This window comes from Pyrgilauda ruficollis, unplaced genomic scaffold (genome assembly GCF_017590135.1).
Source record: "Pyrgilauda ruficollis isolate IOZ18807 unplaced genomic scaffold, ASM1759013v1 scaffold8, whole genome shotgun sequence".
Lineage (NCBI taxonomy): Eukaryota > Metazoa > Chordata > Aves > Passeriformes > Passeridae > Pyrgilauda > Pyrgilauda ruficollis.
Window position 1 is genome coordinate 9,738,345 of NW_024529932.1, and position 11,387 is coordinate 9,749,731.

Sequence of the window (11,387 nt, forward strand, 5' to 3'; positions counted from 1 at the left end):
TTGGGGTTTTTGGGGGCTACTCGTTGTTTTTAAATAAAGAGGAAATAACCAAACAGCAGAGAAGTTCACTTCCCTGTTCAAAAATGAAAGAAAGACAAATGGAATGCAGTTTTATTGTACTTTTGCAGGCAAACAACCCCAAACTTTTGTCAGCATTCTAATCACTGCAGTCTACAGAGAAAGGTCAACAATGGCAACAGAGTAAACAAGCCCAAGTTTGAGAAGTAGAAATATTTTAATTCAGTCTTCATAAAAACTATTAGTAATGTACATTACTATACATTACAAGTATCAAGACATGAAAAAACTTCAGGAGTCCTGCTGTTCCTGCAACAGTTAGCCTCTTTTCTCCTTAAGTCGAGAAGAAAGCTAAACCAGAAGTAGCTTAAGTTAATTAACATTAACTATTAATAATAGCAATTTTAGTATATTTCCTCACATCCACATGGAGGAAACTCGTACGAAGAGTTATGCCAAACTCCATTTTAGGAACTTAATAAAAAACTTCTTTGAATAAAAGTGACACAAGTGAAACTATTTTCCCTACTCAGAAAGGAACGCCACAAAAACCTCACCCTAATATCGAGTTAGTTTTATAAACAGAGAATCTCTGGCACCGAAGGCCTTCTATACATAATCATACACACATCATAATGAGGATACACTTTACTATCACAAAACTTTGTTAGGTAGTTGATTAGTCCTCTTCTGTACCCCAGTTTTCCATTCTTAAGATACTGCTATGTTAAGCCTCAGCAGCTAGAGGATGGCAGAACAAAGACATTTTGCAAATTTCCCTCTTTACGAAAGAAATGTGCGGACTGTACCCTTTATTGTCCCCCTGCAAATAGGGCATTTCCTAAGGGATGGTGCACATTCTTTGCACACCACTAAGTGACCACATGGAATAAAAACAATAGAAACTTCTTTGTCCATGCAAACTTTACACGTTCTTTCCTCTTGCAATCTTCTTAATTGTTCTTCCATAGGTAAACCTGGAAAAAATAGTTACATTTTTGTCAGCCTGGACATATGTGAATAGATCAAAATGTATTTATTTAGAGTGTAGCCATGCCCCTTTTCACCTTTTATTTCTCTACCTGTATTGACTAAATATAGATGGCAGTGAGCATTTTTCAGAGCTCAGAAAGCGGCATGCAAGGAACTAGTCTGTACTTTCCAGTTCTGTGAGATGATGGACACAGCCCAGGGGTTGGAGGCCAACCAGTGTTTACATTTTAGCAAATGTTGTACTTTTCTTGGTCGGCTATCAGAAACACAAACACAGCCTGACTGGTGGAAGTGGCTATATCCAGGCTTGTATACTTTTCTGCAGTTTATTAACAGATTAAACTGCAGGACCAGAGCAAACTCAATCTCATGTCTGACAAGTTTTTATCTACACACCTGTTGTCAAGCTAGATCTCAGGACATCTACACCCACTCTGGAAAAGCAGAGATGATACATGTTCTGAAATGCTAACCAACTATTTATTCTCCAGGCTTTACCAAATGCCCGAATGCTTGTATCGGGATCAAGACCAGCATGTCCTTTTTGAATTGCTGAGCTCCAGAAAGCTCTACATCCTGTGATGTGCAAAAGCATGACAAGGCACAGGATACAGCTTAGAGCTCATAGACTTACTTGCAAGTATGCACATGCACTTAACTTTTAGTTAAATTTTTCAGGCCGTATTACTAAAGCAGAATTAGAGAGGGAGTAAAGCACCAAACCTTCTTCTTAAACAAAGTAATTTTCTTTTTTATGTTAGCTGTTTGTTCTACAGACTTTTAAGATAAGAAGGTAGAATTTAAGGTACCTGAAACATCTTCTGTGGGAACATACTTGATGGTCTTCTCCACTAGAATAAAAGAAAAAAAACCTTATCATTTAACTAATCTATGTTCAAACAGCATCTGTTTGTTTCTTTTTCTTTAGACTGTTGTGAGAGCACTGGTAAGACTTCTATAAAAGGATATCCTTTAAAAACAGAAGGAAACCAGAGAGACATACCAAATAAATCCTTGTAGAGCACAGGGTCACAATCTCGTAGACAGTTCCTGAAGATGCTGGCTGCTTCATTTCCTTTCACTAAAATTGTATCTATCAGTTCCCTTGCCTGCAATGGTATCTGAGTCTTCTGCTTAATAACATCATGCTCAAGTTCTGTTATCACTTTAGCTGATAGTAAACTGCCGAGGATTGGGAGTACACATGTTAAACGTTGGAATAAAGCCATTCGATTCTTCTGGATCAAGTACAAATCATCTGGAACATAAGGGGGAATTAGATAAAAGAATTAGGAATACACTACTCCAAGTTGCACTTCTGTTTAACAATAATTGATACGTTCTTTAAACTCTACTTGCAATGTTTGCTTATTACACATCATTAATAAAACGCTCAGCAACTTTTAGTGGTATTTACGTAATGAACAGACTTAAGGAAACCACATACAAGCAGCTTCTGAGCCAAACCCTGTTCAGCAAGGAAACTTCCTCCTCACATCTCTAGGTTAAATGGTCAGAGAGGATCTTGTGTAATTCCCTGCTAGTGAGACCTACACTCTCTGGACGATTGCAAAGAAAAAACTAACACCAACACTAACTCCTCGACATGCCAGAGGTCAACTTTTGTCAGTGCTAGGCTGTATATAAAAGAAAGCTCTTCTAGGAAGTGTCCAACACAACTACCTACAAGAAAACCAGAAGTACAGAACAACCAGACTCTGGAGACTATTTTAATACTCTACCACAAATAAGAACAAGAAAATTTCCAGTGGAATTTTAATGCTGAATCCATCTATGGTCTTTTGAGAGAAATACAACTAAGAAAGAAGCATCTTTAATTCCATTTAGTTTCATTATGCTTCACAGACTCAAAATCAGAATGATTTCTTCAGGCTTCAAAACTTACATGGCATTGAAGCAACAGGAAATGTTGAAGACACAACAAATAAACAAATTGCTGACATACATGGGCTGAGTCAGACAGAAAAGCAGATCTTTGGCCATCTTACAGAATCTGAATTTGTAAAAGTTTATGGCCTATCCTTAGCAGGTGGATATGGTGGCTTACTGATTCAAGCAGCTTAAAGAGCAGGCAAATTTGGATAAAAAATAGTAATGTACCAAGTGTTTCATTAACAGCAATATAATGGCACACAAATGGAAAATAAAAGGCTTTGGGAAGAACCCTTGGTGTCTGCTATGAATCATTCTCCTGAAAGGGAGTGAAACAATTCTCAGACTGCTGGTTCCATACAGATATCCTGACAACACTTTTAGAGAAGCTGATCCTAGCAACAATTAAACTAAATCACTTAGTGCATAAAAACAAATATAAAAACTATACATATTACTAACTGCTGCAGATTTCACTTTTATTTATGCCTGATGCCTACCTGATGCCACTTCTTCCAACTGCTTTTCTTTCTCTTCTTCAATCTTCTCATCTTCAGCCAGGAGCAGATCAGACACAAGATCATTAACAGTCTTGTAGTTTTCTCCAGTGGCCAAGATTTTACTTTGCACTGTTTGCTTTATTAGCCTTCTACTGAATCCCATCTCCAAGGCAGCTTTAACCACAGGTGTGTTCATCATGATTGCATCTTCTGAATAGCTCTCTCCAGGTTCAAAACGAATAACTAATCAAAAAGGAAAATCCTCATGTATACTATAAAGAATAAAATATCCATACAACCCCAGAAGTCAGACACGTCAACAGTACCTACACACATGAACGCTGAGCAGTAAAAAGTTTCAAATGCTTAAGAAGAATTTTTTTAAGCAGTTTTAAAAATGGAAGCCAGTGACTCAGTCATGAATTGAATCCAAGATAAACATCAATCCATGTCAGGCCTTTGTTAAAACCTATGTTAATCCAGAGAAACCACTGAGAATTTCATTGTGTCCTAGCAGCTTTTTTTATACTTCGTTATTTCTAACTTCAGCCTTGAAAAATGGCCTGGGGATGTGCCAGGGGTGGGGGAGGGAAGTCAGAGTTTGTAGTACAAACAATTGCTCTATTCCAACTCTTGATCAGTAATTTGCATTCAATTTAGTAAACACCAGACACATGGGATTCTGAGTCATTGTCCTCAGTCAGCAGGGACTAGGACAGCATAAACTCCCAGAGGGTGAGTGGGTTTTTCCACCATAACTAGAGTCCAGCCTAGAAAGACTTCACTGTTTCAGCTTGTCCTACCTTCTTCCTTAACTGCTGCTGCTCAGCTCAGAGCATTTACCTAGTTAGGTGCCTAGAGACGAAATTGCATAACAGCATAGTCATGACACCCTCTAGCAACTGTCCCACCAAGCTCAACACTTGCTTTGCTTAACCCAACCCTGAAATGAAAAAACAGCAACCAAGTGTGCAAACCCAAAAATTTCAATATGAGGTGCTAGTATGAAAATAAGGAAAATTAAAAACAAGATCTCTTAGAGGTGTTTCCTCAGTTTGTCAACACAACATCAAAATTATTAAACTTTTAAGAAACAAATCTAAGAATTGGCTATCCAAAGCTAACTCACTTAGCAATCATCAAGTTTGCAAAATGCTGAGGGAGTTTAAAAACATGCTTTAATATACATACTTGGAGGATCAAGGTTTTCATCTACAGGTGGATCAGAGGTTGACAAGAGCTGTAGAACACAAGAGAACTACGTTAGTATTGAATTATTGCTCTTCCCTCTACGTACCTTTCTAATATATTGTTCATCACCAATCCTGCTAAGCTTCCTATCCATTAAATATTTCACCTGCAGTTACACAAGTCTGCAAATCTGTGCAACTGTATAATCAACACAAAGCTAGTGCTGACCACTTCCATGAAGAGGTAACTCTAGCCATAAGAATTACAAATAGAAACAATTCACGTTGTCCAGGACTGATTTCTGAAATAATAATTACTGATCTGCACTATTTAGTGTATAATCAGAATTTCCCTCTGCTAACACAAAGGAGCTCACTCTCCAAAATAGGACTCTCCAAAAGTAATCTGTAGAGGTTAAACTCTACTAGTCCAAGACTAGCCATGGTTCAGCACTAGCTTCTTTTACATGCTCATGAAGAGCATTTATGATGTCAGAAACCCAGGAGAAACATACACAGAAATAAGGCAGAAGAATGAACACAGCACTGTTCAACAAAGGAAAACGAAAGTTACAGGACAATAAAAGCTTACCTGTTCAAGGAGATGGGGGAATCTGGCCTGAATTTGATTTACAAACTCTCTTCCTTTTACACGAAGCAGATATTCACACCTGAAACATTGACAAAAGTGTATCAAATATACTTTCTACCTGCCAAATGAAAAAAAACATAGAAGAACGAACAAGTTTAAACCCAGTGTAAGTTAAATACATTTCTCTTCCTTCAGAAGAGAAAGAATACTCTTAATTGGAAGCTTGGTGCAGCCTAGTGACACTTAAAGTTTTTCCATGACATCCAGCTGTCAGTAGGCTTATGTATATAAATGCAGCAGGTTTACATTCTGCTGCCACTTGTGATCAAAATGGCATGTCATGAGAAGTGATAGTGTCAAAATCACTACAAAGTGCAGTGATGAACTGTTTCTATCTTGCATCTCACCATTCTTATCTCCTACTCAAATAATTCAAAAGGAAGAATTTAAAAAAAATACAATTATCAAAGCCAGATCTGCTTCACTAACATAAGTTTATCTCTTATGTACATTTACTGACAGGCTTAACACAGTAACAAACAGCAGTGACATTTAGCCCTACATACATCATATAGTCCAGCAGTAGCTGATAAATTGCCCATGAAAGCCTAGCTGGAGATCTACAATGAGAAGAACTATTATTAGCTTTCCTGAAATTAAGTGCAGCTATTTCTGTAATGGAGGTGGTGATTTCCATGGGTATAGATAGCAATTAGGTATGAAATTGCCATTTAATTATAGGTGACATTAAAAAGTTATTTCTGTCCTTTTTCCAGTAGAGACATACTAAAGAGCCACTGAAACCTTCTTCACAAGCCCTTCCACATGTAGGAAACGAAACTGCACAAGCAGAAAAACTGGTTCAAGAGCATTCAGCATGGGCACAAAACCAGAACCAATGAGTTAAATATTTCTTCTACTTCCTTTCTCAGCAGCCTTTGCTCCCATCGATCAGCTACTGATTGCTTCTCTTACACAGAAAAGTATGCTCATTAACAATGCAGTCCCACTTGCTGTTAGTGATCTGACAGCTTTTAATAATGAAGGGGAAAGCATTATATGCCACAGTTAATGAAGAACTGTTTTAATTACACCCACCCACACTCTCCAGAGCTTTTAGACATACATGCAATACATCCAAATGAAAGAGTGAATCTGTACATCAAATAAAGTTAAGCAAAACTATTAAGTGCAGTACATATCTGCCAAAATTAAAACATTTAGGAATATGAACAAATTATGATAAAGATTTTGCAAGTTACCTTGGAAACCACTTTGCATGCTCAATCCATGGATCATCTCCAGATTCCCAGCATCTTAACCCGCCATCACAGCAAAAACACTTCACATCATCATTGCGACCTTAAAAAAAAAACAAGGCAAAATACCTAGCAAACCTTGACACAACTTACTTGAAAGTAAATGCTGACATAGCGGTATAAATAAAACTGGAGAAGTCTGGGTTTCTTACCTACATAGTAAAAGCCAGCATCTGCAAGCTGTTCAGGCTGAACTGGAATTCTGGTTGGCCAATTTACGAATGTTTTAACACGTGCTTCATGGGTTTGCATGCTCACATTTGAAACATTGAAACTCTGTTGCTCTCGGATAAGGTTTTCCACAAAACGGCAGTTGGGATAGTGTCTCCGATGCTCTGACACAGCATTATCTTTTGGTTCCCAATTACACAGCTGACCACCACAGGTAAAACAAGCAACTTTGTCTGCTGTCCCCAGGTAATAAAGTCCAGCCTTTGCCAGATCAGTGGGTGAGAGAAACGTCAGTGGCCATGACTGAAAGGTGCGTAGCCTAGCATCTTCTGTCCTCATAGAATGATTGTGAAGCTTAGGGCTTAAGAATGGAAGGTCTTCAGCTGCTCTAGTAGTTACTGGGTCTTGAGGAAAACTGGAAAACGAGCCACTGAAATATCCAACCTGTTCTAAACTTGGAGAAAGTCCTATGGAATGTAGAGACGGTGGGAGACTGTTTGAGTGTGAAAAGGCAGAACGAGATGACAGTCCAACGTTGTTAACTGAAAGCATTCTTTGAACAAAACTGCAGCTAGGATACAGCTGCTTATGTTTTTCCATAGCATTATCTCCTGGCTGCCAGTTATCCAATGTCAAGCCACAACTGAAGCACTTCACTTTATCTTGCACACCCGTGTAATAAAACCCAGCCCGGGCAAGGCTGCGCTCTGACAGCGGTGTGTTCGTGGGGAAGGTCGAGAACGTTGACATTCTGTAGAGCTCACAGGACAGGTCATACTTCAGCTCATCACACAGAGAACTCTGCCTCATGATGCTAGCCAAGAAAGGGCTATCTTCCACTATGTTCATAATGGACTGTTTTGGGAAAAATGGGACAAGTCTTCCTCTGGGAGGTAGTTGTGTGCATTAAAGGCAATCTGGAACAACCCCAGCCTGTACAAAAGCAATAAATACTTTAAAGTGTAACTTCAAATGTGCATATGAATAGAACTGACCTCATGATTTAACAGCCTATAAACATTTGGCAAGTTCTCGTACCTTAGTTTAGCAACTGCTTTCAGTGCAAAAGCTTCCCCATCCCATTTTAACAATTGAAGAAAGCATGTTGAAAAGCAATTTCCACTGAATCATATAAGCATCACATGCTTTACTTGTTCTGCATATCTGTGAGAGCAGTAACAATTTGTCAGGCTCGTGGAGGTCAGATCAAAAGAGGAAAAACCACAAATGGGTTTATCAAAATCCTTTGTTAATAAAGAAACTAAATTGGGGGGGTGCAACTAAAACAATATTGTTCTTATCCAGAACATATGTTAGGTGATTTAAGGACAAGATTTCACCCTAGACAGCTGATAAATATGTAGCTTATACACACAAAAAGATTTTAGTTTGTAAAACCTCACTAGGAGGCTGAAAAGAAGGGTTTATCAAGTTCAAAGGATACACAAAAAATAGAGACCCTGAACTGGTGGTATTAAACTGATCTTAGTATATTTGCTACTACTGAACTCCAAAAAAAACACATGTCAAGTTCTGCATATTGTTGTAAGAAGTTGTTAAGACTAAAGAAGTTAGCTTATACTCAACTTCACACGTATAGAATATTCAGCTATTAGAGAAACAAATCCTATACACTGTCTCAGACAAGGATGAACTCTCTTTATTAACAAACCTGGGACAGGTTTGTCCACAAGTCAGCACCAAATTAACAGAGCACTTCAGTTTTAACCTGGTGCCTTAGTTACAAGTACAGAGTTATCAAATTTAACATTAATTAATTGCCTTGTGTTGAGACATTCTGATGCTTTATCCTGTTGAATTAAGTTTTTCCTGTATGCCATGTTTATGACATACATAAGCAAACAGAACTCTCAGACTAAAAAAAAAAAGTATTTTATGCCTTAGTTTCTTTATTTCTGCACAGAACTACCTCCCAGAGGTAAGACTGAAGTCCCTTCTAAGGTGCCTACGCCTCCATACTGGTATTGACTGTCCTCAAGAAGAAATTGTAAGTATCTGTAGTTTCAATCATTCAAATTTTTGTGTCAGAACAAAGCCTGTAAGGAAGAAAAAGAGTGTTTTAAAATACACAGTGATGAGGTGCATGCAATGTCTATGCAAACAGCAATTACACAAACTGAAACAGCACAAAGCTTTTTGCAATTATAGAATGTTAAGGGCTGGAAGAGACCTTAAAGATCACCTAATCCCAACCCCCTTGCCATGGGTAGGGACATCTTCTAGTAGACCAGGCTGCCCAGAGCCACATCCAGCCTGGCCATGAACATTGCCATTATTGGGATGTCCACAAATTGCCACTATTGGGGTGTCCACAACCTCTCTGGGCAACCTGTTCCAGTGTCTCATCACTCTCGCAGTAAAGAATTCCTTCCTAATATCTAACATCAACTTCTTCTCTTTCAGTTTGTACCCATTACTGCTTGTCCTGTTACTACAGACAAAGAGTCCCTCTGGCTTCTCGGCAGAACTCCTTCAGACTCCGGCAGGTTGCTAGGAGGTCTCCATGCAACCTTCTCTTCTCCAGGCTGAACAGCCCCAAGTTCCTCTGCCTGTCTAATGTCAGCCAGAAAGTTTCAGGGAGTCAACTTCCCACACTGCGACATGGAGCGATTTCACACACTTCATCTCCCTGTTATTGACGCATATGCCAAACTGTTTAACCCACAAGGAGAATTTTTTGGCAGATGGATTAATCAGGATCAGGCTACTTAATCACAAGCTGTATTACTAAAGGTAAAATCCTGTACTAAAGAAATTGCATCCATTTAAATTGGTTTAAGCCTGCAGATTCCCAAACAATGAAGATACAGTTTTATAACACTGACATAAAGACTACTGGATTTTCTTATCTAGATAAATCAAATTATATTTGAAGCAAGGACATCAGCAAAAAAGAACTTCCTCAAAAATTCAAGGAAGGGCAAACACAAAGTTCAAAGGGTTTTCATAGATGTAGCTATGAATTAATATAAAGTTAGATATTTAGTAGTCTGGTCGATCAGTTTTCAAACAGTTTTTCCAGGAAAGACTCAGTCATGATGACACAGCACTGCAGAAACAATCCCCTGCGCTAAGGGACCCCTGAGCACCAGACCCCGCATGGCCCCAACCCCGGCAGCGACAGCGCCACGTTCCACGTCCCCCCGCGGTTCCCCCGGGTCTCGCCCTCCGCTCCCTCTCCTCCCGCGGCTTCCAGCGGGGCGGCCGCGCTCGCATCCAGCGCCGGGGCCACAGCCCGGGGCCCCACAGCTCCTTCAGCCCCACCCGGCGACGCCAGACCGGGCACAGGCCCAGAGCACAGGCGCACCCCCCGCCCCGACAGCCGCGCCCTCCCGGCAGGGCCCCAGCCCGCTCCTGCCCGCAGCGCCCCCCGTACTCACGGCTCCGAGCAGGCCCCCACAGCAGGCCCCAGCAAGGCCCAGCCTATATGCGGTGCCTGGCAGGGCGCGGGGGGAGCGGAGCCAGCCCCGCCGGCAGCGCCCCGCCCAGGAAACTCCGGCCCGGCTCGCCAGGGAGCTCCGGGCGGCGAGTGCCGGGCGCAGGCGACGCCTGACGGGGCGGGCACAGCGCCGCCCTTTCCCCGGGCCCGCGACCGCCCTCGTACGGCTCCGTGCGCCGGGCACCAGGGCTCCGCCGGGCACCAGGGCTCCGCCGGGCACCGGAGCTCCGCCTCTGCGAGGCTGCGGGGGCGTACCGTCCTGCCGTCAGCGGGGAGCTTGGGTACTTTCCTCGGCCCTCTTCCTCGGGCGGGGGAAACCCGAATGTGCTTCCCGGGCGGGGGAAACCCGAGTGTGCTTCCCGGGAGGGGATTTCCAGGCCGCGGGGCTGGCGAGCAGCCGGGAAGGGAGCGGCCGGAGGGGCGCGGCCCGAGCTGGGCAGGCGGGCCCGTCGGTGCCGGCAGCGCCGCTCCCCGGGCCGGCGGCGAGGGCCGGGCTGGCCGCAAGCCCCGCGGTTTCAGCCTTGCTCCCTGACACCGCCGTGCATCACAGTTGGCTCGGCCGCATTTCCTAATATAGGCAGCTCTGCTGCCTGTGAGAGGGGAAACAACATGACCGGTAAAAGCCTTTGGGCACTTGAAAGCACTGGGGAAGAACAAGAGGAAGACAAAGTACCACCGTAAATTTCCACTGGAGGGGTTTAAGGCCGTATCTCTGCATATCAAAATCTCAAAAATTTCCACAGCACCTACCAGAATGCTGACCAAAAGCTCAAAATGTCCCAGCAGAGTCATGGTCTGGCATTTCTTATGAACAAACAGCCGGTAAGAGATTTTAAAAAGCCCCGTTTTGTGATGACAGATTGGTAGTAGGGTGTTTACACAACTGAGAACTGAAGAGTTAAAACAAGGAAGTGTAACAGTGCTATGACACTGGTGGGTAGTTCTCCTTATCAGAGTTCCAGTAAGATGAGTTTTCAAGAAATACATTCATATATTTTCTAAAACTCTTTCAAAATTCCTGCCATATGTGATGACATTTATTATATATAACAATACTGTCAAATTTGAACGGTGGCAGCGACATCTAGTACAGCACAGCACAGCTTCTACTGTAACACGACTTATCATATAATGATAGACAGAAAAACATTTGCTTTGCAGCAGTTGCAGAAAAAAAGAAAGTTAAAAACTTCCTTTTAAAGACTAAAATGGTTGTCAAATCCCTGATACGTTGTTTTAAGGAAGCTGCTG

At 41.7% G+C, this 11,387-nt stretch overlaps 1 protein-coding gene across 1 annotated transcript; it reads right to left on the minus strand.

The window, feature by feature from the left end:
• Positions 1-216: 216 nt before the first annotated feature.
• On the minus strand, positions 217-10,373 carry LOC121364160 (inhibitor of apoptosis protein-like). The gene is made up of 9 exons (XM_041487189.1): positions 10,078-10,373; positions 6,658-8,733; positions 6,449-6,548; positions 5,187-5,265; positions 4,596-4,644; positions 3,405-3,647; positions 2,015-2,269; positions 1,821-1,862; positions 217-995 (listed from the first exon to the last, which is right to left on the minus strand). Exons 2-9 carry the CDS (start codon positions 7,523-7,525, stop codon positions 802-804), a joined length of 1,830 nt encoding a protein of 609 aa, XP_041343123.1. The 5' UTR covers positions 7,526-8,733; positions 10,078-10,373; the 3' UTR covers positions 217-801.
• Between the last annotated feature and the right edge of the window lie 1,014 nt (positions 10,374-11,387).

What these genes read in the sequence shown, in the direction of transcription:
- LOC121364160 (XM_041487189.1), bottom strand. Translation starts at nt 7,525, where the DNA reads ATGAACATAGTGGAAGATAGCCCTTTCTTGGCTAGCATCATGAGGCAG. An exon ending in GTTGGAAGAAGTGGCATCAG is followed by an intron (nt 2,270 to 3,404) that starts GTAGGCATCAGG and finishes CTTATGTTCCAG; the next exon opens with ATGATTTGTACTTGATCCAG. An exon ending in GCTCTACAAGGATTTATTTG is followed by an intron (nt 1,863 to 2,014) that starts GTATGTCTCTCT and finishes CTTTTATTCTAG; the next exon opens with TGGAGAAGACCATCAAGTAT.